General features: G+C 47.5%; 1 protein-coding gene and 1 long non-coding RNA gene across 5 annotated transcripts in view; one reads left to right on the forward strand and one right to left on the reverse strand.

Moving 5' to 3' along the window:
• The window catches only part of si:ch73-22o12.1 (poliovirus receptor), a 79,031-nt gene that overhangs the window by 15,489 nt on the left and 36,735 nt on the right, over window positions 1-26,807 (reverse strand). For 2 of the 4 annotated variants that reach the window (XM_049731578.2, XM_068651887.1), the window contains 5 exons: window positions 22,127-22,236; window positions 20,981-21,230; window positions 17,846-18,332; window positions 17,484-17,632; window positions 9,209-11,447 (listed from right to left, as the gene is read on the reverse strand). In XM_049731578.2, the coding sequence (XP_049587535.1) occupies window positions 10,909-11,447; window positions 17,484-17,632; window positions 17,846-18,332; window positions 20,981-21,230; window positions 22,127-22,236 (1,535 nt within the window). In that variant the 3' untranslated portion in view covers window positions 9,209-10,908. Of the gene's footprint in view, window positions 1-9,208; window positions 11,448-17,483; window positions 17,633-17,845; window positions 18,333-20,980; window positions 21,231-22,126; window positions 22,237-26,807 lie in introns of those variants that run through there. The other 2 variants (XM_049731577.2, XM_049731576.2) reach the window with 2 other exon arrangements.
• LOC125975852 (uncharacterized) lies at window positions 22,908-26,536 on the forward strand. Its single transcript, XR_007484065.2, has 2 exons — window positions 22,908-24,989; window positions 25,114-26,536. It is a non-coding gene; the product is annotated as an uncharacterized lncRNA (long non-coding RNA).

Here is a 26,807-nt window from a genome sequence, read left to right on the forward strand (position 1 = left end):
GCAACATTAAGATCACCTGAATTAGGGAGGGAAGACACAGAGAGGGCGAAAAAGGAAACTCCATCAGCCACATGGAGACTTTGGAGAATGTCAGCAAGAAAGAGAGCAAAATGTGCTGATGGATGGCAACGCCCTTTTGACATTCAACGCCGCCACAAAACAACATTTCACGTCATTACACCTGTGTTCAAGATTCAAGATTCAAGAGATTCAAGAGTTTTTTATTCGCCATGTTTGAGCGTGCCAAACAAGGAATTTGACTTCGGTAAATCACTGATTGCGCCAATTCCGTTGCAAATTGCACACGCTTTCTTTTCTGTTCGATGTCTTGAAAGAGTATTTTCTCTTTTTGTTTGTTAAAGGTTGCTGTGTCACTTGCTCAGGCGACAGCATATCCATCAACGCTCTGGTAAGTCTGCGCTGTACTTTCTGGCTAATTAGGCCAACCCCGCCATCTCTGTCATCTCAAACGCCAGCGATCAAAGGTAATAAATAATCTTTTGTTGGCACGCACTTGTGCTTACCGTTAGCTTTTATTTTTGGATTCTGCGGCTTTAGCGATAGGCGAGCGTTGGAGCACCTCGCGTTGTAATTAAGCCAACGGCTAGGTGCAAATGAGACGGCGACGGAGGATGAATGCTCCAGGAGGAACACGATGCCTTGTCGCATCGCTGTTGAGCTCACCTAACGAGCACCCCATCAAATTGGCTTGAAATGTCAAATCTTGAAATGGAAAGGAACATCACAGCAATCATTGGAGCAGGTTCTTCCAAAATGTATGATGAGGATATCCAGGTGCGTACATGTCAATTAATTAGAAGATGGTAAGAAAAAATGACATGAGATTCATTCAATGGCATGCCAGCAGACAGGAAAAGCAAGCCAATGATGGCGAGAAAGCCAAGTCAAAGCGAGACGAGTCTTATGTGCCCATCCAATGGATTTTCAAAAGCCGATGCATAAATCTTTGCAGTCACCTGAGCAATCAGCTCCTCTCTCGACTTCTCTGTACAGCACTGACATTAGGCTTATTTGCAAAGGTAAAGAATGCTTCTTCCAGTAAAAGAGTGCAAAGCCTCTTTAATAGATGGGATAAGAGCTGTCAGGATGATTTGTGTGCAGAATAATAATCACAAATAAGTGACCATCTCTCATGGAAAAACAAGAGAATGAAAACATTTGTTTGGTGGAGAAAGTTAAGCTTGTTAAGGAAGTAACACTTGCAGGCCAAATCTGCACAAGGATGTGTCAAAAATCACACCGCCTCATTTGTTGATGAGACAATACAAAATGCTGGCTTGTTGGCACGATAGCTGCAGATTTGGAGAAGGTCGGCTTGAGCTTTTTATTTGGACAAGCAGATCGGCTTGACGACTGGATTTGAGCTGCGCTTGCTCACCATTTTGGATAGTTGTGTGTTCTTGAGACAAAAGTAACACCCAACACTGTCCAACCAACATAAGTCAAATATACATAAGTTATCTGAGCGCAGAGAAGGCGGCTGGGGTGGGGTGGGAGGTTGGGGGGGTGCCAGTAAAAGACGGATAATAAACGTCAAAGGAAAAGTAGCCCGGGATGCAGATATGAGGCTTAAACGCTTCCTACAGGCCGCAAGAGCACAAGCTGAGCTCCTCCAGTGGAATTTAAAGGAAGAAAAAAAAAAAAAAAAGAAAACATGAAAATGGATGTGAGCGCATAGCCAGGCGAAGACGTACATTAGCCGGGCCTGATATTCACCAATTTCAAAGCGCCAGCCTGCCTGCGTGCGTGCGTGCGTGTTTGATGTCGGTGGCCTTTAAGGTACACGAGGTGGCGAGCTGAAAGACGGGAAAAGGCGAAAAGACGGACGAGTAACGGCTCCCTGAGATAAGGCTGCCCTTCCCCCACCTCTCTCCATCACGTCTCATTGTCACTCACCCCGAATCTTCCGCCGCTTCGCTCTCCCTCCCCCCGCGCAAATGACTCACTAAAACAGGTCAAGTGTTACAAAATTCACCCTACAGCTCAACCTGCGTAATTTAAGGCCTGGCTCGTTACATCAACACAAACGCGCGCGCACACGTCTTTAACCCTTTTCAGTATTTGCATGTATATAGTAAACGTATAGCCTCGCCTGCCTCCACAGCACGTGGGCCACAACTCACCATTAAATATCATGCACCCAAGCCCCGACCCCCCATGATGCTCCTCAAGGGGGGGATTTTACGCAGAGTCTATTTAAGTGCAAATTCACACGTATCTGTGGCTAATGGTGGCCACTGCATCATCCACTTGAGACAAACACCTCCCTCAGACAGACGCCTCGCTCAAACTTCTTCCGCCATCAGGGAAGAAAGCGCAGTTGAGGTAACCATCATTCCACACACAGTAAGAAACCTTTTTTTCAAATGGGGCATAACGGCTTTTTTTCCTCTCAAAATGTGCTCTTCGTCCCGCCATAGATTTCAATTGTGCAATCCAGGTTAAGAAAATGAAAGCAACGGCCGAGCCGTGACCTTGGCGATGCTGGAGAGCAGTCGCTACGTCAATTTCGCCCAATTGCAAAACTCCAACGAGTAGGAAAAGACTCACTGGCTGCTATGCAAGCAGGTCCAAATATGGGCCTGGTGGCGGCACAGTTCGGCCCTGAAAAATAAGTGCAGTGTGAAAAGGCTTTGAGCGTTCCAACATATGGTCTCTCCGCAATGGCTCTGCTCTGCGTGTGCTATGATCCGTGTGGTACACCGGCAGCTAGTGTATCACCTCCAAAGGGTTCGTTTTCCTCATCATGTGACGTACCGCCAACAAATCCTCTTGTTTTGCCAAATAAAACAAACAAAGAAAATCATGTGAATGCACTTTGACTACGAGGGATTGTGTGTGTGTGCGTGTGTGTTTTTGTGTGTGTGTGTGTGTGTGTGTGCGTGTGTGAGCGTGAATCAGAATAAAAGATTTATATCAGGCAAAGAATGGATTGTTGTGGGTCCTAAGAATAGATTGTATGACAAATGATTTTGATGCCGCGTGCAAGCTGCTACTGTGTGTGCGTGCGTGTGGATGTGCAACATTTGTCTGATTTTGCGTGTATTTGCCCCGAAGTGCTTTGCACATCAAATGCACTTGCTGTTTAATTCACCGTCTCAACAGGCAGCGCTTACCGAGCACACGTGATAAGTCGGCCGTGTGTGGCTGTACACGTGCGCACACACACACGCCGAGAATCAAAGATGAACTATGAAGATGAAGACTCTTTAAATATTTGGTCTGAGGCACGGCTGCGTCGTCAGCTGGGGAGCGTCGAGTGTGTCGTGATGCTGTTTGTGGAAGTACGCTGCAGATGCTTGCTTGCTCGCCACGCACGCACACACAAATATCATAATCATAAGCTCAGCTGCTGAGGAACTTCATGTTCATATGTGTGGAAGAAAGAAAGTCTTGCGTTCAAGGCTACTAAAAACGAAAGTAACACAAACCCAATCAAGGCAAGCGAGTCAGAAAGTGGCAAAGGGCAGATTTGTATCGTATTTTGTGCTCTCGAGTAGAGAGACACAAGTGGTTCTCCACTGGGCAGTTTTTTCTTATCGGACTTCCATACTGCACGTGGGAGGCCCCTTTTTCTCCAAAGGAAACGTATTTTTGAAGGAACGAACACAAATAATGGAGCCGCCACAAAACCATTTTATGTGTCATCAGATAGCTCCCGACAGGACTTATTTACCCAGCTCATCGGCGCACGCACAATCAGATCAGCGAGAGGCTAAATCAACACAGCTGCAGCAACTCAGTCTTCTCGCCCGCGCTCTTCTCCGAGTCGTGTCTTTTCACTTGAATCAGCCTTCTGACGCTTTTCCTGTGCTCCACTTTGCCCTTTGCATCCACATCGTCATCCTCTCTTGCTCCCCTCATTCTGCATATCTCATAGGTGCAATTTGATGCCTTTGTCCATCTCCATCTTTTGCTAGAGCACCCACAAGAGCATCTGATCCAGATTGGTTAAGCAGGCTAAACTATTGGCTAAACAAAACATTGAGACAGATCATTAAACAATTCAAAACATTTCCGAGACATCAACAGCTCATATGAAAATACTCGCAGGCATATATTCTTTTTCCTCAGCAAAGAATGACCAACTAGCCGCTCGGGTGAGTGACCTACTCCGTATACTTGTCTGCGTTATACTTTTTTATTATACTTGATAGCTCGTTTTCACGTGTATAACCGCTTACCCTTCATCAGTGTTGTGATGAAGACATCCACCACCATCATCCTCAGTACGAGTGGACAGGAAGAGGTAAACTAGCGCGGGCCTCCAGGGGAAACAGGAGCATCCACTTCCCCCTTTTCTCGCTCAACACCCAGCCTGTGCTGTTTGTATATTGTACTGCTTGCGTGTGTGCATGTGTGAGCAGGAAGGACCAAGATCGGATGTTATCGTTTACTGCTAGACGGCGGGCGTGATAGCATTTCAAATTGCCTGTGAGTTCTTACATTTGCGCTCCAATTTCAATGACACATTCAAGCTAGCGGTCAAATAAAAAAAAAAAAAACATGCAAGAACCCTCTTCTATCGCTTGAAAATGGTTTCATACATAGTTGGATAGTTGATTTTGTCTCAACATATGTGCAACATTGAAACAGTCAGATGAATCAAGTGATTGTTCATTTTGCCAAAGTGCTAAAACCTAGTTTGTCACTCAAACAGAATGGCCCATGATGAAAAGACTGCCTAGCAAAAAGTGAGTCAGAAGCAGAACAAAAAAAGACTCCAGGAGGTAGGTAAGAGCAATCACTTGCGGATCACAGGACAAATTCCCGTGTCTTTGTCATGTCTGCCTCGGCGAGCTCGATCGATGAGGCACCGCGGGGCCTTGGCAAACAACAACAAGTTGCTTTTATTATTTTCACTCCTCGGGAGCGTCGTTTGGAATGATGGATTGAACAGTTTTTTTGTTCGGGGGAGGAGAGTTTTCACGCAAGGCTACTGCTGCACCGCCCGCTGATCATTGTGGCAAGAAACGTGGCTTGATCCATCGCGCATCCTTCCATCTTGAAAGAAGCCGCTTTAAGTAGACTCATGTAATTATGACACCTTAACCAACAAAACCATTGGGGAGAAACAAATGACTGTTTTCAGGTGATTAATATCGGCTGGCGTGTGCCCGCAGCTGACGATTAGGACGCTGACACATTGACCATATTCAAGGCTCAGCAGCACAGCCAAGACAACTCATGCCCAGAGCTCGCTGGCATGTTTCATCTTTAGCGAAATTACAGAAAGGGAGCGTAAACATCCGCTAATGAATTCACGTCTAGGTGCGCATTTAGGAAGAACGTGCCGCAGCGATCAATTCATCAATCGAGACACTGCTCCGGCATTGGAATGACTCCTTACTGTACACCTAGCGTTCCATTTCAGATCCATGGAAAGGCAAACGGATGAGTGGTTCCACGCAAAGCACCACGTTTGTACTTAAGTGCCAGACAGACAGGTCTTAATATTTGATGATTCACCGCCTCGGGCAACAAAGTGAGCGCCAAAGCATTTTTCTTGCTCGCCAGGAAAGACGCACCACTCGGCTCTTATCATTAAGGTCACGGCAGATATTTGTTTTAATCCCTGCAAAGGAAGGAGGGGCGCTCACGTCCAAGAAAACAGGCCAGAGTCAGAAGTTTGTTAATCAAGTCTGGGGTCAAAGGTTTAGCTAAGGAAGGACCATTGTCTTAGCTCTTATCAGTGCTAAGTGGGCGAGGATGCAAACACACAAACAACATTGCGGTTGCAGTTGCCATCGATGCATTTCTGCGCATAGTGGCCGGGGGCGTTTAGTTATTCATTTGCAGTATAGGCCATCTAGGAGGGCTTTTATGTAGATGACGTGATTTCAAGTGAAAATTAAGAGGTGCTGTGCAATGGTCAGTTTTTCTGATTGGAGAAGGGAGGCATTGGTGCTACTGCTGTCACTTTGGCTTCAGATCCAGCTTGGCTGCCTGAGGCTCACAATATGGGTGCTAGTAGTGGGAGGGGTTACAGGTTCTACTCTATGCTATAGAGGTTCACATCAGATATGTACCTTTGTCTGCGGCAAACACACAAACGCTCAGAGGCTTTCATGCCATGCATTCAGCTTTGGCCAAACAAAGGCTAGCGACGAAACCCTTTTAGAAGTCACTGGCCTCCCATCCAAAGCAATTGGAGTGTGCAGATGGCGGCCCTGGACCCCAAGCAAATAGCTGCGCATTGACAGAAGACAAAAGATAAAGTAGGCAGCACCGGCAGTGGGCAAACGACCAGGATGTGGTGGCGTCATCACCAGAAAGCGACTGGCCCACCAAAGCAAATCTCTCGTTAAAATTTGACCCACTAATCAAGTCCCAACAATGCAGCCTTTCTACGTCAAGGCCATTCGTGCAGCACTTACTAACCTAGGCAAATAGTTTCATGAGAAAAATGCCACAGCGCACAGCAAAGCGCGGCACAGCGGTCCGGAATCACCGTCGAGCGATCGACCACACGGGCGCATACTTGACAGCTAACTTTGCCTCGCTAAGGACGGCGCGTTGACTTGGCGGCCAAAGCGGGGCGACGTGGACAAACGAGAGAAAGGTGGTAATAAACTTCGAAATGGCTTCTCCTGTTGCCGCACTCACAAGAGTGTTATCACCGACGCGCAAACACATTTATCAAGGTTGAAGGCAGACAAACGGCAGGAAATGAGAGTGGGGACAAATGAGGCAGGGGGGGGATAAATAAAACGAGCTTTGTTTTCCTGTTGGGAGAAGGGAGATGTTTATTTTTGAACAAATGGATGACGCACATGCAGACCACTGACACACGGGCAAATCCTGCCATTCATTTTCCCAGGCATATTTGTGTTTACCATGGGAATGACACATCTGCTGACTTGGATTTGAGGGAGGCGCTCGCTGTTTATCTGGTGAACATTTATTGGCAGGAGAACGAATGATGCACCCAAGGATTAAAAAACGTCTATTTGAGGAAGGCGTTTACTTAAGCAAGTAGAAAATGCGCTCGTCCATCAGTTAAGGGAGGCCTTTCTTTTTGAATGTGGAGGACAAGCTCAGTGATTAAGATGCTCACAAGAGAGGTGTCCATTTAAGGAATGGGTCAGCGGAACCTCCATTTGAAAGAGGCAGATGACGCACAAAGGCAACACAAAGGGCCTCATACCCCCACCAATAAATCGGTAAATTCAATTGTAGAGAATCAATGAGCAGGCCTCCTGTTTGGTCCGCGGCGCTCTAAAGACACACTAGGCTTTCAAACTTCAAAAATCAACGTCTAATAATAACAACCGAGTATGAAAGAATAAAGACAGTACAATAGCAGCGGGAACCAGTCTAAATCACCCGTTTGCGTCAACCCCCGATCATTTATCTCCTGCTCGAAAAAAATATCAACGTTTAAAAAAAAAAAAAAAAATACAAAAAAAAGAGTGAGAACAAGCGAAAGAAAGAAAAACAAGTTCCACAGCGCAGTCGATAAAAAGCACATTTGGGAATAGGACTGCTGCTCTGCTACGCGTGTACATTTCAAATTGTATCGAAGCACATTTGCCAGCGTTTTGGTAGTCCAGAAGAAAGCACTCGCAAAGAGTTGAAATGAGAAAGCACCGCAAAAGTAAAGCAAACCAAATTCAACCCTTCATGCTTTGCCGCCACTCAGCAACACAAAACGTGACACCAGAAATTAGGACTTCATTTTTTGACCCCTCTCCTCTGCTACATACTATCTATATATTTATACTATTTACAAAGGATTTTTTTATTTATTTCCACAGCTGAGATGGAGGATGTTAAGGCTTTGTAGTCATGAGATGTTTGCGGACAAAAAGTTTGATACGATGGTGCGCACACTTCTATTATATGTAATAAAACATGGAAGGAAAAAAAAAAAAGAGTAAAAAAAAAAAAAAAAATCAAGCATTTACTTTTAACCAAATCATCGAACAAAAGCAATTCAGAAATGAAAGAACCGAAAAGAGACGAGCAGGAAAGCACGCCAAGTAAAAGACAGAAAGGTGCTAGCCATAATGTAAAGTTGCTAGACCCACTTACTAACCTGGCTAAGCTAGCATCCGCAAGTGATGTGACAAAATGTTAATATCAATCTATTCCCTTTCAGATTTCAGTAACAATGCGCCAACATCAAATATGTCAGTCCTTCGTGGTGCCACTTGCTATCAACGCAAACTTAGCATTGAAGAGGAGTGAGCTCAAACGATTTTATCTCCATCAAATGTTGATTCTATGAATGGCGTGAGACTTACGAGTAGCTAATGGCTGCGAGAAAACATTAACGTCACAGTTTGTCGATCATAATCAGTCAGTCCGGTCTCAACATCAAATATCCATTTCATGAATGGCAGATGAGTTAGCAAGCGCTGCGTCGTAAGTGATTTATTCAAAACGTTGGGGCCAACAATCGTCAATGTCCAATATTTAGTTAGGTTTGTGTCTATGTGAGGATGAGAAAAATTGCTTCGTCTAGCCCGCTGAAGAGCAACACACATGCCAAGAGTACAGCAAAAGACGAGCCTGGGTGAAAAGGCCTTCCACCGGAATTCGGCCAATGGTCGAATTACTTCGGTGATAGAAAGCAAAGTGCAGGGCACCAATCGGACTCTTTCCAAGCCACCGGCCAAATAAAAGTTTTAACGTAAGCACCCAGCAAAGGAGACACAAGAAGTCTTGCTTTGGATGGGTGTGGGCAGTCTGGTGTTAGGCGGCAGCCGGTACCAGGCGTGTGGATCGCACTTCGGCTGCGGAGAATAATGAGAGTGGCTGGTGGGCTTTTGCGAGTGGGTGACTGTTTCTCGCCAGCAAAAACAAGTTTGCTTTGCCAATTGTTTTGTTTTCCTTTTTTTGCACAGTGATAAAGGCTGGCCTATGGAATCCCTCACCCTTCCAGACTTGACTGTGTGTGTGTGTGTGTGTGTGTGCGCGCGTGTGTGTGTGCGTGCGTGCGCTTTGTTCACGAGGTGCACGACGTCTACGTCAGAGAGCCAATCGTGCAAAACGACGTTGTGCTTATTGTGTTGAATTGCCGGAACGGGAGAGAAAATAAAAAGGGTAGAGGTGCATAAATTCAGCAAACAAAAGCTGTCGCGCTCTAAAAAATGTATATTCACAAGGACGTTCCCTTTACATTACGCCACATTGCTTGATATTTACATTTTCATAAATATCCAAATGATTTTCACAATAAAAATAAAGATGCTTAAATTTATTGTATACACAGACACTTCAACACCAAAAATGTACACCAAGTGTTTGCCTCCCCCCTCCAACTGTTGCCAGTTTCATCCATCTAATATTACACACACATTTATGTACGCATTTTTTTTTTTATAGCAGTGACACACACATGTGCGCAAGTGTAAAAATAACATCTGGATTTTTTTGTTTTTGTTTGTTTTTTGGCTTTTAGATGGCTGTGGGAAATCACATGTGGTGCTTTAGCTGGGAATGAGTTGCATTGGTGCTCGATCTGTGTGTTAAGTAAGCCGTGGTGAAATGTGTATAACGGTCACACAGCCGTCTAGCAATCGGTCGCTCGCCACTCAAAAAGTCTCACTGGCAGACGCTTTTAGCATTCGTCCCGTGTCCTCAGGTTACGAAGGTCCTGTGGGCAACATTTTGGAGCTTCCAAACTAGTTTGTAAGAATACGTGATTGCACAGTACAAAAAGGCACTGCCGGTCGCACTTCCTTTTCATCGGATTTGTGGCGACTATTATTGACTCAACTACTGCACTATGGCGGGCAGGGTTTTTCATCTCACCACCTGCCCGTCCTCTCACCATCTTCATGAAGGTTAGCGGTCTCAAATGCAAAGCAACATTTGTGAACATGAGCTCTTTCCCGTTATTTGAGGTTAAAAGCCCAAGTACAGTCACCGCTGCCTCGGGCGCCGCTTTAGTCTGCATTTGACCTGGCAACGGGCCTCGGCACGCAACAAGAAAAGCTGATCGGCAGGTCAGGAGAATTCGGTGGCTAAATGGCAAGTGCGGCCGGGAGAGCCTCCAGTGGCTCTTTAGCGAGATGAATTAACAGTCGAGAGACAATTGGGCCCGCAGCTGCATCATAAAGGGCCATTTGGCTGCGCGATGCCTGTTAGTCAATACAAGTCGGCCGGCCGCAAAGCTTTTACGTCCCTCAATCAATTCTGCACACTTAATGGCATTCGCTAATGGAGAAAAATATCGCATGATCTCAGTGCAAAATCTACACATGCTAATGCGGCCGTGCCTTACGCCATCCCTCCACCGGCTACTCGCCGTCGACACCCACTGGCAGATTCTGACAGAATGATCAACAATATTTCTTATTTTGAAATATTCGGGTGGATAACAAACTCCACAGAATCAAAGGTGCCAAGCCTCGCTAGTGTTTCTCTTCAGGAAAATAATCTGCATCGGATTCAGACTCTCTTTCAGTTGAGATCAATCAATCCGATGGCCGTGGACAACGCGGACATGATCCAGACGTTTGACGGGGTGGAAAAAGCAAAGACGACGGATGACAGCAAACAAACCCTCTCGCAAGCACTTGAACGTCTTTAGACCCGGCACGAGAAGCGAAACCACGCTCGTTTCAGCCTGACGGATTCCCAAAAACAGGGAAGAAAAAACACGAGAACAACAAGCGAGAGTGCTCAATTGCGGCGTACGCCAGAGAGAATCGTCTGCAGCTCTGACACCATTCGGCGAGGACATGATTCCATCTCTGCCATCCGTGTCATTGGCCACTCACAATGTCCTCCTCCAGTCATGACACCATGATTACTAACAGCATATATAGAAAATACACGATTATTTCTATTTTGTGTGGTTTGGTTTTCTCCTCTCGATCCGGCGGAGGCACAAAAATCCCCAGGACTCCTCCTCCTCCTCCTGGCTTCCTCCATGCTTTAAACGTAAACGGCAGTCCGAGAGATGACGGAGCCGTCACGCTGGGACTCCATGTCGTCGTCCAGGTAGTCTCCGATCATTTCGTGCTGCTCGCCAGCTGGGCGTAGCTGCAGGATGGGGGCTGCGCCGCCGCTGGCGAAGCGGTCATAGCGTTCCTCTTCCTCCAGCTCGTCAAACTTCCTCCTCTCTGCGTCGTCCAGCTCGCCACTGAGTAGGATGTCCTGGGCGGTGGGCGTAGCGGTGACCACCTCAAGCCGCCCATTGCCGTTGTGGTTGTTTTTCTCACCCTGGTGGGCCGAGCCGTCGTCATACACGTAGATGGGGGCGTTGTTGTTGCCGGCGCCGCCCGTGCCGTTCTTGCCACCGCCGAATATGCGTGCCTTCAGGTCGGCGCTGCCGTCGGCCCGGTAGCCCTGCTGTCGGCGCCGGTTGCGGGTCATCAGTACGGCCACCAGGGCGGCCACCAAGAGCAGAGCCAGCAGGGAGACGATCACAACCGCGGCCACTACGCCGGCGTTGGACGGGTTGACTGAAGGCTCTGCGGGAGGGAGGAGGGCGGGAGAGAAAAGGGGAGGAGAAGAAGACCAGTGTGAATTGTGCCAAGGAGGAAAGTTATCCGACACCAAGGGTGAAAGCGGGAAAGGGAGAGAAGCACCGATGGAGGAAAGGGATTGGCCCATGTCAATGTGTCAACTTCAAAATGTGGAAGGCAAAAACAGGGGCAAAAACTTTTGTTTCAAACAGATTTCCTCAGATGGAATGAATGGGCATTTGCAGAACATTGCGGAGCACGCGCTCCATGTCTTTGTGTGTAGAAAGACGCAAGCGTCGCCATTTAAGCAAATACGGTTTAATTTCCTGACTCATCACTTCGATGGTGCCCAGTCTCAGATCATAGCGCACCGTTCCATTGTTTTAAGCTGCCAGATGCTAAACTGACCACAAACAAAACAAAAAAGTCCAAATGCAGATCTCGCTAAGGCAAAACGTGTGATTGGTGGGGATAACAAACGCTGCGGCAGCGAGCAGAAGTTTATGTCATCATCGGAATAAAATGCCTTCTTACGTCGAAATCTGGCCCGATCGAATTTGCTTCATGAGTAAGCAAGTGCCAACTGTTGCTTTTGTGCGGCAAGTTCAAATAATGCCAAACTATATGAACAGGCACGCAGGCTCAACTAGGTCAGATGTCTTCCTGATGCGGGGGGGTTAATAGAGTATTTTAGAATAGAATAGATCTTTATTGTCACTGTCACACATGTACAACGAAATTTAAAAAGTGTCAACCGATCAGTGCAAAAAGATAAAAAAATAAAATTAATACAATAAATAGAATAAAAAGTTAAATAATAAAAGCTTCAAGCGTGAGAACTGAGTCGGCCCACGCAGGTCGTGGCGCATATCCGGCTAGCCCCTCGCTAGCCTGACATTTCCCAAAGCTGCCTCACAAGTGCCCCTGTCCCCGTTGCCACCGCCGCCTCACTCTAAAAGGTCTCGGACACTTTTGCCCTTCAACCGCAAAGCATGGGTCCAAGGCTGCCACCACTGCCGGCACAAAGCCCAGGCGGTGGAAGAGTCAGAGAGGGGGGTGGGGGTTGCAAGCCGCAAGAGCAGGCAATGTTGGTGCATGCGTGTGTATGCGGAACAGGAGGAGGCCATGCGGGGGTTGATCGTGATGAATGGAGCAGAGGGAATTACATGAAGAAGAAAAGGAGGTGAAGGAAGAGGCTGAGTGAGTGACAAAGCGATGCAGCGGAATGACAGCCTCCTGGAAGGCCCGAAGGAGAAGCACAGCAGAAATGCACCACTCCCCGCCACCAGCACCTCTCTTCTCCCTCCCGCCAACAGTGTCCATTTGATTGGTGGAATCACAAAGAGAAACCTCTTCAAGTCCACTCGGAATCCCAACAGGCGGGGACGCTGACATTCACTCTGTAGTTTTTCTTCCAGCACGTCAACACTGCAGAGAAGAAGCGGTGGCGGCAAAACCGGAACTCCCGCGTGACTCGTCAAGCGTCGCTCAAGTTATACTTAGCTCTCCCGTGTTGTCGCAATATTTTTAAAAAGGACGTTTCACAGCAGAAAGACTCAAAATGCAGGACAGCCTTGGCGTGAACTCAAATAGTGTTGTCCAAACAGGAAAAGTGAAGCCATTCAATTAATTTGCTCAAGCGAGCGAGCTTCCTTTGAACAGATGCAAAGCCACAGCTCATCCGTTTCCCTCAAAGTCATCTCCCTTTCCCTTTCTTCAAAAGAAGTAAAAAAATGATCCAGATTGCTATCGACATGATCCTTCGCACAGACATGAAGGTTAATGGCTTGACCCGTCGAATTGTGGTGCAGCACCCAACGAGACAACGTCAAAGTGTGAAACTCTTCTGCTCCTGCGCTTTCCGCACCCACTGCTCTGCCTTTAGCAAGATCTGCTAGCGCAGATGCGCTTCAATTGGCACAAGAGTGGAGGAGATTTGCTAGCGTGTGCGGCTTGGTACGGGCGGGCGGCAGCTTTTCCGTGCCAAGGGTTCGGGGCTCTTCGGTGCCGCTCAGGAAGCCGGCCAGATGCCCGGCGTGCAACCCATTGTCCACACGCTGACCCCGACATGACCTCTGTGGATTTACTCTGTTCGCTGGGAGGCAACGGATTAAAAAATGACATCCAAACTAAATGGCTTAGCGTGCATTCAAAACAGAATCATTCGATTCAAGAAGCTTTCAAAGTAAAGTTTCTGACTACAACCGGCTGAGTTCAATAGTTGGCGAGTCCGAGATATCGCCACCTAATATGACCAAGCGACCAAGAGAACCACACTATTGATACAAGATGAATTGAATGAACATCATAATCTATCGTGACCTTGCATGGCTTCATGAGCTAATGCCTCATCAAGTCACTTGGCTTTTATTTTGCCTCATAAGGCTTTGGATCAAAATGAAATATTCAGTTTTCATTCACTTTTAATGGTGCTTTTAAACAATGGGTTCACCCTATAAATTTAACATCTACCTGTATGGTGGGCTAATCTAATATGAATTGGGAAAAAAAGACGAGGCAGGCCAAAGTGTTGTTTTTTAAAATTCAAAACCAAATCAGAACTATTTTACACCGCGTCAAAATTGAGGACGTGGCAAAAACAGAAGAAAAAAAAAACTTCCAAGATGACAGCGCCAACAAGTTCTAATCTTTGTACGTAGGTTTTGACTGCAAAAACGTCAACGTTCGTCAACGTGCAGTGCAAAATGTTCTTAACGTGTCACATGACGGAACACGCCCTTCCAGAACAAGGGACAAACGGGCCACTGCGACACAATGGAAGGCAAACAACTGCGGTGAAGGACATGTTTTAAGCGGCATCATGCCACTTGGCAGAGTCATCCAAAGCTCTTTACTACAAAGTCCATCCCCCTCTCCTTCCCGTCCTTGCAAACACCACGGCAGATTAAGCAGCAGCCAACCACCGCTGCCTTTTTGTGATGCAACACCATACAACTGAACAATTCTCATCACGGCGATTATTTTCAGGAAACAAATTGGCACGCTGGCCATCATCCGCTCACACCTCCCATCTCGAGAGCGGGCAAGCAAGGTTTCACTAATCTCTCTTCCCCCCCCCCTCACCTGGGCTGCGCTAAATACAGCGATTCACAGCGATTCACACACACACACACACATGCACACATGCACACACGCGCACACACACACACACACACACGCACACACACGCGCGCACACACACGCGCACACACACGCGCGCGCACACACGCGCACACGCACGCACGTGCACACACACACACACACGCACACACACACACACACACACACACACGCACACACGCACACACGCACACACACACACACACACACACACACACACACACACACACACACACACACACACACACACGAAGTAACCGTTAGCCCCACGGCGCCTGCCCACCCGCAGAGAGAACACGAGAAAGGCATGAGCACCTCAGGTTCCACGCACGACACGTAACAGTAAGCTCTCTGCGCCCTCATACTGTGCTCATGTCAATGAGGTAGGTGCGCGAGTGGCAAATAGCAATCCTTGGGAGAGTCCTGCTCATTCATTTGTTAGCTGGCTAGCACCGCCAGTGGGGTAAAAACGGATGAAGACAAATTCTAGACAAAGTTGCATTTTGTTTTTGAATGCAATCTTTTCAGTAGCAAGACAACCTGCAGTGCCAAAACGCAAGCGTAACGATGCGGCTCCATATTGGTCAGGCTGCATTTCGACTTTTTGGCGTCTCGCTTTCCCTCCCTCTCAAAAGTCTTGTTGCAAATCCTTTGGTGGATTTAACGGAAAGGGAAGGGAAGCCTTCGGCATCCTCATTTCCCAGTTCCTGGAAACCGCTGGCAACAACCCGCTCAGATGCGATGACCTTTTACGACCGCTGTATGCGAAAGGCCAAGAAGGCCGCCATCCATTTTCGACAGTACGTACAAACGGCAAAGCAAAAAAGCGATCAGTTTCTTGTAAAGCCGAGTCCGGCGCGATCGTGATCGCCAAGTGAGCAAAAGTCATTTGAGAGATGGAGTGGAAGTAACTTCTGTAGCGGCTTTCCAAAAAAAGACGCACAGTACCATGCCGGGCCGCACCTCCGGCATAGCTGGAGAGCCTCGGCTGTCAAACTCGCTAAGTTATCGAAGGAGGCCCGCGTGCACTAATGGGCGGCGGGCCAGTTTGACTCCGCCGGCGGCGGACTTGGCTTCACCGGACCTGCTCTCAGGCTAACTCTCGCATGGTCGGAGACGCGGGCCCAGTCAGATGGACCAGAAGCCGCCCGGAGGATCAAGACGCTCTGGCCCCTTTGTGCTCTCCACTCTGAGAACTTGCCAATGGAGAGGACGTCTATTTGTGGCGCGGCCCAAAGCGCCGATTCGGATGAGGTCATGCTAACTTTCTTGAGTCACCGCTCTACAGACTAAGACGGACAACTGATGGAGGCGCACGCTTGCCCTCCAGGGGCCGGCCCAGCAGAGCGCTGGATCAAGTGGACGGATGGATGTTCGTACGGACGGAGAGCACTAAGCCATCATTACGGAAAAGCTACACTGGTGTCAGAAGTGGGGAGAGATAGTGCTGAAGAGGAAAATGAACGCCGAAGGGGGGGCGGGTTAGAGCCAGAATCAGCAAGGCCGAAAGGGAACCTGCGACAGATAAGGAGGATGAGGACTCGCAATGAAAAAGCGTGCATCAGCTACCGGCGGTGGAGGAGCAACATGACAGTGGAGTGAAACTGTGTCCAATTTCAAAGTCAAAACCTTTCCAATTTGGTCAATTATACCAAAGGTTTTGCTCATGTGACAATTGTATACACAACTAATTGCCCCATATATCGAAAATGTTTTTTCCAAAGAGACAGCAAAAGAGCGGATGTGGAAATGGCAAAGAAAGCAGCAAGTAGCTGGAGCAGCAAAGGGCGACTGATCCGCTCTAAGAGGCTTGCAGAGAAGACAGACACACGCTAGCACAGCCACAGATAGCGCCACCGCCCAAAAGCTCTGCACATCAAATGCGCTGGCACATGACGACTCCCATGGGACTTTCAAATGCCTTCGGCATCCTCTCTCTCTCTCTCTCTCTCTCTCTCTCTCTCTCTCTCTCTCTCTCTCTCTCTCTCTCTCTCTCTCTCTCTCTCTCTCTCTCTCTCTCTCTCTCTCTCTCTCTCTCTCACTCGCTCCATCCCCTCGTGCCTTTGCACGCTGGCACTGATTCATCCCGTTACACACTGGCTGACTTCTTAGTCCATCAAAAGCCTCAATCTTGCACGCCGCTTGCCTGTGTGCCCGTGCTGCCTGGATTTGGAGGTTTTTTTTACATGCTCCTCGCCTGTAAAGCGGCAGCGGGAGGTGGCCAGCGCCACGCCGGATGCCTGCACTTGCCTCGGCACAGAAAGGAAGGGAAGACGGGCAAAGAACTAATCAAGGAGGCCAACGTGCAAGAACAAGCACAGCTCTCCTGATGTAAAATGAATCAGAATTAAAAAAAAAGTTTGGCTTGGAAATGATGAGCATCAAGCCTTCGTGTGTCTGTAATCACCCCGGCCCGACAACATACGCAACAGCTACGGGTTTTTTTCTTTTATCATAGAGTTCATGGGGTGAAGTTTGGCAGCTCATTAAAAAAATAAAAAAATAATAAAAAAAAGTTATGGCGAGAGGGACGTTTGGTGTGGAAACTATAATGTGAGAAAAACGTATGCAATGGAGCGCTCACCAACGAGAGAGCGTCAATTCAAAGTAGGACAAAGGAGGAGAGCTAAAACGCGTGCTTGATTCCCTGGGGACAAGATAAAAGTCCTCGCCTTCTAGGACCGTGTTGACTGTGTGATAAAAGTTTTTTTGAGGTGGTTTCATGTCAGGTGGAAAGTGTGATTTTGTTGTTTAAGTTGAAACAGTGTTGTGACACCACCGGCGTGATGCTGCCGATGATGAAAAGAAGTGCTTTGATGCATCGCACGAGGCCTCATTGCATCATTAGCCACAATTGTCTCGAGAGAGCATCGGCACAAACTGGATTTTTTTTTTTTCCTCATGTCCTAACATTAAACTGACCTCTGACCAAGGCAGTGACCTGGTCCCTGCCGGTCCCGATGCGGTTCTTGACCTCGCAGACAAAAGTGGTGTTGACAGCCTCGTCCACCTTCAGCACCTTCAGCTGGTTGTCTTTGAGTTGCACCGTGTCGGGCATGGCTCCCGTCATTCTGGAGGAAGACGGCAGCGAGATGATTTTGAGTCACAACTTGTCATCGCGACGCCATGCCCTCAACACTATCCAATAACATCTGGTTTTCCTTTTGAATATCTGTTTTATTTTGTTCAAATGAAGCCCCGGTTGGTCATGGCAACGGATGAAAGATGCGAGGAGGGGAATAGCGTCCATCAACAAAGGTGAGAGGGGGGGTGGCGGTACTCACGACTTCCACAGGACCGTCGTCGGGACCGGGTTGCCGGTGGCCTGACAGGTGAGCAGCACATTGGTCCGGCCCACGTACCAATTATTGTCGTAACCCACGATTGTCACCTGCGGGGTGTCTGCGGAGAGGAAGCAAAGTGGGGACCAGCCTGCTTGCAGGGGGACGAGTGAAACCAGCCACTTGGGCCTCTTACATAAAACGTTGAGTTTCATCTGGAAGCTCTCGGGCGAGGTCTGCGTGCGGTGTGAAACCACGCAGCTGATGTCTTTGCCGTTGTCGGCGGCGGTGGGGGCCAGGCGGTACTCGCTGCTCACCGACACTGTGTTGTCTTGACCTGGCTGGGACGAGGTGCTGGCGTTGCCGTCAACGGTCGTCACCCAGCGGATCTGCGCCTCCGGGCGCCCATTGAGTGATTGGCAGCGTGCCACCACCGTGGGATTGCGGCCTGCTTCCACCGTTAGCGCCGAAGCAGAGTTCTGGGGCTTCGCTGAGGAGGAAAACACAGGCTCAACTTTTGCTTGAATTTAAAGCTTAGTTTACCACATTGAGAAAAACAACCTCACCAAATGATTGGCAACTAAGACTCAGCCCAAAACGAACTCTGGAATGTGATTGGAGGCGAGCTGAATCAAGCTTGGATTAATGAGGGGGCGCAAGCGTTAGGTTAGACCAGGGGTGGGCAAACCTTTTGACTGGCAGGCTGAATTTGGTTCGAAATTTTGACCGGGGGGTCGAACCAGTAGCAGATGGATGTCGTGTTTGTGTGAAGTAACGTAATTTTCGGACTATAAGTCACACCGGAGTATAAGTCAACACCAGCCATAAAATGCACAATACAGTGAAAAAAAAAAACATATAAATCGCACCGGAGTATAAGTCGCACTTTTGGGACACATTTGTCAAAATCCAACACCAAGAACAGACATGAACCAGCAACAACAGGCTAAACGATACGGTATGCTAACGTGACATATACACAAATGAGGAGCTGAGAACGGGCCTGAGTAACATTCAGAGTTATTCAAATAAGTATTACATAAATAACACGTTTATCAAACCATCTGTGTCACTCCAATTCATTAAATCCATCGATCGTCTTTCGTTTATGCGCCACATATGCGCCGCTGACGTCAGACTCGTAAGTTGCATTTCTAATTATTCCACAGACCCATATAACGATATATAAATTATATTTCAAATAACTATCATATAACAACAATATTATCAAACCATCTGTGTCACTCTTAATCATTAAATCCATCGATCAAATTCCTCGTCCTTTATGTTAACAATGCCGCATGCGCGCCGCACAGATCTAGTATACAACTATATTGTAGCGTTAACAAAGTACCAGGAAACACGTGGGTTTGGTAAACGGCTCTTTATTTAACAAAACAAGAGTTCAACGAGCCAACAACTACTGAACTGTAACGATACACACGAAATAAAATATATCAAATAACTATGACATAAATACGTTTTTCAAACCTTGTGTCACTCCAAATCATTAAATCCTTCAAACGTAGGGCCCTTCGTCATCCCGTGATAGAATCCTTTGTCTTTATGTAAACAACCGCCGCGCTGCTGACGTCACTTGCAGGTCAAATGACAGTAATCCCTTGCTACATCGCAGTTTGTTTATCGCGGTTTCACTACATCACGGATTTTTGAATTTTGAAAATTTGCGCAAAAATTCACATATAAGTCGCTCCTGAGTATAAGTCGCCCCCCCACCCAAACTATGAAAAAAAAACGCGACTTATAGTCCGAAAATTACGGTAATAGAACTGACATTTTGAAAACAAATACATTTATTAACATTAATTAAAATATATTTCACCAAAAAACTACTATCAGTGATTCTCATTATATACGACACTGTTATTATGAATAATAGTTTCCATCACTTCAGCGCCTGCAAGTCAGATTTACGAAATATGTTTATCTAATGAGGCGAAATCACATCAAACGGCAAACATTCTGACCAAATACATAATCTTGAAGAATCAGTGAAAGAATACGTCTAAATAAAGTAATAAAGAAATCAATAGTATTGTTGGTCTCCCTTTTTTGCAAGCGCATCATAGTCTGGAGTAAAATTTGTTGTGGTAATTCTTAGGATAGAGCCGAGGTGTCGGTCCGTTAACCTAGATCTGTGACGGGCTTTGTTGACGTTCATGTGGCTGAACGTCTGTCTGCTCACACATGTAGGTCGAGCCAAATTGTCCACTCTTTTTTTAAACGCTCGGCACTCAGTGTCCACCTTTCTTTTCCTCGGGCTACTCATTTTAATGGAAGGATTCCAGGGGAAGGTTTGTGGGTGGCATTAGCGTAAAACTGTATCTGAAGGCTCAGCGCGCGAATTACGAGAATGCTGACTTCACAGCCCACACTCGAAATTCGGCACTGATGGAAATAGAGTGCGGAGTGCGCCGGGTCCGTACTACTTAGTACATACACGCACTTCCGGGAGTGAATGCGCAGGTGGGCGCTTCCCCATCTATTGGGGAAAATTGCAGGGAAAATGACCCAAAAAAAAGTTTAATAATAAACAATTTATTTAGGTTTGGCGGGCTGGATTAAACGGCCCCGTGGGTCGGATTAAACAGCCCCGTGGGCCGGATGTGGCCCGCGGGCCGTAGTTTGCTCACGTCTGGGTTAGACCGACGCTTCCAGAACACAATTGATCTAACAACAGTACTTAAAATGGCAATGAGTCCATGGCCTAGAATTTGGAAAGAGGATACGCGAGGGACACTGGACCAAATGCAAACGTGAGCAACTTGACAAGAAATGCAGTACTTGAGCCCAAAAGCAAATTCGCCGCTTGCAGTTGAGGACACGGCGAGGCGCCGCTGATTGTTTTGTCAATGGTTCATTGCGTGACCAAATTCATCAGGATTGGTTGATGGATTATTATGCCCATGGCTCCAAAGCTTAGAAGTGAGTAAAGATGTTTTATTCCTTAATTACACCGACTCAACTCTTAATTACAGTCTCATGCTGGCAACGCACTTCGGCAGACGCATCATCGACACCCGCCAAGTATTTTGCAGCCTTTTAATCTTTCTTACAGCGCAACTCTGAGGTGGAATGTCAATCACACTGTGATCAATAGTGTCTTTGGAGACTTACTGAGCATGACCAGTTGGGTGATTCCCTGCTTGTTGCCGCCGGGGTAGGAGGCAACCACGCAGATGTACTCGCCCTCATCCGTCATGCGAACGTCACTAATTTGGATGGAGGGGCTGTCCATGTTGGGGGGGCCCTGCGTGAAGCTGATCCGCTCCTTCAGCGGAGACTCGGGGTAGGTGGGCCCATATTTGGGGTGCAACACGGCGATGTTCTCCCGCCCTCCCTCCTTGGGCTTGTAGATCCATGTGACCTGCGGAAGCAGAGGCACGCACATTTTCAGGAGCAGCACGCCATCCCAAGCACCACACACACACTCAGCTACTCCCAGAAACTTTCCGCTTGATTGAGATGCGGGCAAGGAGTATGGCCATTAGCATTCTCAATCCCCTCAAGCTAAACGAAGATTAGCATTGTTTCTTTGCTGTCGTCAAACGCTAAACCCAAATGTGATGAAAAAATCTATGAGTAGCCTTGGCATTATTTCCATGAGCTATGATTTGATTGATTAAAATTTAATGTGGGGGGGGGGGGGGCAAATAAGGCAGCCGGCGCCGATCCCACAGCCGTCCTTCCGCTGACAATGGTGACTGCAGCCAAGCCATTGCTACAAATTATCAGCACGAGGAGATACAATGATGCCGTCATTTTAGGGACTCGACACCAGGGACTGCCGAGGCCTGAGCCCAATTGCCATTTTGGTACAGAAGCAGCCCCAGACGATCCAGGAAGTCGGCCATTTTGGAGGGGGACTACGAGAGAATTCATCCAAATCAACCCAAAGCGGGTACACAAAGAGGAGGTAAAAAGAGTCGCCCGGAAGATCCAAATAATTCAATATTGGAACAAAAATTGAAAATAAAATTTGGCCATATATGCCGATTAACGTTGGATTATTAACAAATCACCAAGGCAGCAGAGAACGTGATTCCATTTGCCGTAATGCCTTATTTTGAGGATCCGATCAATCGGCAAATTAGAACATGACAAAAAAAAATCTGCAAAACTTGAGGGAGTAGAAAAAAGTAAAGAGTGTCCAAAATATGTTTTGAGACACACAAAGCCAAGGTGAGCGTGAGGATCCTGCCTCTGTCGAAAATATATTTTGGGACACGCAAAGCCAAGGTGAGCGTGAGGATCCTGCCTGACCAAGGTGAGCTGAATATCGGTGGTGTCGGTGAAGGCGCAGCGCAGGTTGACTGTCTGGCCGGGGTAGGAGAGCACCTCCGGCTCCACTTTCACTCGCTGGCCGGACGCCCCTAAAACACACAAAGCCAAAGGAAACGCTCACACATGAGGAACAGATAAGCGTCAACACTGGCGAGGAGGCTGAGGGGCTTCGAATGATGGCCTGCGTGGACCCAGCGGGCAAAACTAAATTGAAAAAAACAAAATATGGGAAGGTGACGACAAAAAAGCTGTCGTCAATCATCCAGAGGGTCTCGCCGCTCCATTGCCTCCGACTTGCCGATAGCCACGCAGTTCCGCCAAGGAGGTAAAATAAACATGCCAGAAAGTGAGCGCTGGAGCTTCGGGACGACAATCTGCAGCCGCTGTGCGTATGTGTGTGCGTGCGAGTGTAATCCGGGTTTCTGTCAAAATGTAATTATTTGTATGAGTAAGCCGCCATTAAGTACGTGTCAGCAAGATGGCACCTGTTTCAAGAAAAAGTGGATTACCTGCACAGAGGCAACCTAAAATTTCTGCAGCTGGCGCGCGTGTGTACTCAATGTACACACAGTTAGATGAGTTTTGAAATCCGACTCGCACTAAGCAAATTAACCACTTGCGACAGAAAGTCAAAGCTGAGGGCTCTTGCGCTGAACACTGAACTGCAGTTCTGCTCAAATCCCGTAGGTGGCGCTAAAAGCTTCAAACTGTCAAATTGATCATTATTTTTATATATTTTGATTAACATTTATATCCTGTGTGGGGGTGAGTTTTTTTTCTTTGATTCATGCACAAAATAAATTGACAGAGTAATGTTTGATTAAAACAATTACGACATGATTCAGTTTTGTTTTTTTTAGATGCTCCAGCATGCTATTCGGGTGCTTGAATAAGTTTGAGTTGATGATTTTCTGGCAGCTGATCCAGACTGGAAAGCAGAGAAAAGCGCTTCATTTTTTTACTGGATCCACGGTAACATTGAGAAATGTAAATAGGGGAAACTGTTCCGCTCGATTCTCATGAGACCCGAAATCGTTCCCCATTTCTACACGCGTTGCCGACACGCAATTGGGCTTAATTGATGAGCGCACGTCTCGCTCTCGATACTCGCACGCACTGGCGGAAGCTAATTCCCCCCTTCACGTAAACAATTACCGGTCGATCCAGTTGGACCAGTCGGTGTTGAGCCGCTGTCGTGTTGTAACTAATATCATCGACACAACCGGCAAGAATGAAAAGCCGTCGGCTAGGAGAGAACAGGAAAAGGGCATTGCTGTCTTTCTTTTTGACGAGCAATAAAGCGCACACCTTTTCTTCTCTGGGGAGACGTGCGATATCAATACGAGCGATGGGGAGTAAAGAAGAGAAAAACAAGGCTTTTCCCAGAATAACAGCAGCTCTCCCGGGGACCGGCCCAATTTGCAATACGCTCGCAAGCCACAGAGGACCCCTTTGGACAAGCACCGGGCGAGCTTGCTCACTATGCCGGACAAATTCCTACGCATGAAGGCTCCGCGATTGTGATTTTTGCATCCATCTTACGGGAGAGGAGGCTCGCGTCCATCAACTCCAACTTGGCCCAAATTAGCTCTGGGACCGAGACCTGCGCTTAAGTCGCCGCAAGACGAAGCGCTTCATTACACGTCTTGATTAGAGGGACTGCCACACTAAATGTCATTCCAAAGAAAAAAAATGACACTGAAGCTGCTCCACTCGGCATCGGCGGCCATTTGGACTGACGACGGTGATTTTCCGATTTCCATTTTGGCATTTACGCTGCAACGTGGATGCAAAGTATAAACAATTCATGCTTAGCATTAGGCTGAAAGACTTTTGATTTTGCGCGTGTATGTATGTATGATGTGTCCACTGCGATACAAGGACCACAAAAAAAGATTTTCAAAGAGTGGATCCGTGCCAGTTGGCACACAAGATGGGCGTCCCGTCGGCCAGGTTGGCCTTCAAGACAGAGGGACGGACAGCGCCCGCAAGTCATGCAAGGGCCCAGCCATCGTTGCCGAGCAAGTAGAGCAGAGCCAACGCTGGTCAACTCTCGAGAAGAGACGTGCTCGGCCGCCTCGAGGATATAAATATTGCACGTGGGCAAAGATGCACAAAAAGCCTTTCCGACGGTTGCCCTACCTTCAAGGCTTCAAGTGGGCAAGGCATACGGCATTTGGAAAGAAGAATTGACAGTAGAAATAATTAGAGAGCGGCGCTCATATGAAGATAGGGGAAGGCAGACGAGTCTCGTGGAGGGAACTGGAGAAGAAAAAAAAAGGCGCGCCTCAAGGGTACAGGAACAAATGGGGGGCACCAAAGACGAGTGATGCCGTCGACACCGACGGATGCCCCCAACAGCTTCCGGCCGGCAAGTTCTGTCAGCGACGGTTACGCAAACATTCACAACAGGCCACCCTGATCCTCTGTCTGCTCACAGTGACATTTGCATATTTCCAGCCATTGGGATGTGAAGAAGAAAATGAGGAGGGGGTGAAAGGGTGCGAAAAGAACGCTGTGCCAGGAATAGGGACTGAAGGAGGGAAGAGGCGACGCAGGAAGCGAGGGACGAGAGGAGGGGGAGACAACGCCATAAACAAGGTTAACGACAGACGGCCGCAGGGACAAAAGAGCCACAAATAAGGCGACCACAAAGAGAAAAGACGTGAAAAATGGAGTTCGTCAGACGGCCCGGTGGAAAAAGGTGGCGCGGCAAGAAAGAAACCGAGCAAAGCGCCCGCACACCTGACCTTGTGCAAATCGTTCGTCATCCCGCACGCGCACACACGCACATGCAGCCGGGCAAAAACACCTACTTCTGTTTCTTCCACATTCACAAAAGGTTGGACTCTTTCAGTTCTTATTCCAATTCTTCAGTTTTTATGACGCATGCGCACTCACGGCCGACAACGAGGCTCTCTAACGTTCCAAATGGATGTGCTCACTGTCTGTATGTTTTATTTAAGAGGAGGAATTGGGACACCAAGGAAACCAAATCCTCAGATCTGCTACAAAACCAACTGTGCTTGTCTGTATCCAAAACCTGCATCAACCATCCTCGTTCCCTGCGAGACACACTTTGACGTCTAACGGCACCCGTGCCCTCGGCGTGATCCCCACTATTGCGCCACATCCGAATGGAGAGGACATCACCAAAACTATCTGACGGAAGGCCTCGGCAGCTCACCAACCCGCTCTGCCGCTTCATCAAGGCGAGCGCCAGCCGACTGACAGCTGGACCGCCGGCAGAGTGGGCGTTCACTATCGGGGCCCGATGGATGGAATCTCCTTTCTGCCGTTCTCCCTAGAGCCAACCGTTTTATTAAAGTGGACCAGGGCGGCTCGATGACTTGACAAGCTCCATTCTGGCAGCAGAGGGTGGCGCCCGGGTAATGAAATTAGCTTTTCTTCCATGCCGCCCGCTGGAGCAATTTGGGCAGGCGGGAACACAATGAATGTCAGCGGCGGCAGCTTAATGATTGCCTGCCACAAACATCCACAAATATAATTAAAATGCTAAAAGATTTTATTTATTTATTTATTTATTTTGAGGCGGGTGCTCTGGGCAAGTGGGTCAGATGGTTTTGTGCTCTAGCTTCAAAAACCAGCTTCCTACTATAAACTCCAGAGATGTCACGTGCCAAATATTTTTTATTTTTTTATTTAATAGACAGGTCAGCTGTTTGTTTTTATTACAAAATTCATTGATTTAATGCTCCGATGACTGAAGGGAATTGTTGTTGTTTGTTACAATAAACCAATTAGGAAAAACAAATACTATATAGGGACAGGTCCACAACCTGCGCAAATTATTATTATTATTTTTTTTAAATATATAAAGCCCCAGGCAGTGTCTTAGCGGTGACGCATTTTTCTCACGCCAACACACTCCAAATTTAGAAATTCATCGAGTCATTTGGACCAGCGCACACAAGACCACACACGCTCATTTGCTCTGCTCAACGTTAGCCGCTTCAGTGGCAGGCAAATGCCAAACAAGATCATTTATGACATTTATGACACTTTAAATGACCTGACAGCTTCATCAAAAAAAAAAAAAAAAAAGTGGGGCATCACATACCAGGAAAACTGCTCTTATTTCAATCTCAACTCCTATTATCCCTCACTATATCAATTGCACTGCATTTTTTTTTTTTTAAAAAACATCACTGTCATCATTTTGGCTGTTGGCACTCGTTAGAAGGAATTGGAATGCATAACAGGTGACACAGACACAGGTAGGATGAAAATAGTCAATCAAATGATTTAAACAACAAACAAAATATTTGATCAGGCGTCTCTCTCTACCGTACTCAATGTTATCGTTATCCAGTGCTACATTAACACTACCAATGGGCAGAGGAAGTAAGAAGTACGAGAGGGACTGATGGCGTACCGAACATCATCACAGACGTGAGTAGGTCTTCGATAATCACAGGCGTGATCAAACACCAAACAAGTTCGCTCATGCAAACGCGGAGCAGTCAATTGAGAAAACAGGCATCGGCCCCTTGCAGACAACCTCTGCAACTAAACCTTGCGCAACCAACTGCCGCTAACTCACCAAGTTGCAAAGCCAGCGAGGGTCCGTCCGACCTTTACGTCGACACACAGATGTGTGAGTACCCACACCCGCACACACGCACACACACACACTTTG

This window comes from Syngnathus scovelli, chromosome 9 (assembly GCF_024217435.2).
Source record: "Syngnathus scovelli strain Florida chromosome 9, RoL_Ssco_1.2, whole genome shotgun sequence".
NCBI lineage: Eukaryota > Metazoa > Chordata > Actinopteri > Syngnathiformes > Syngnathidae > Syngnathus > Syngnathus scovelli.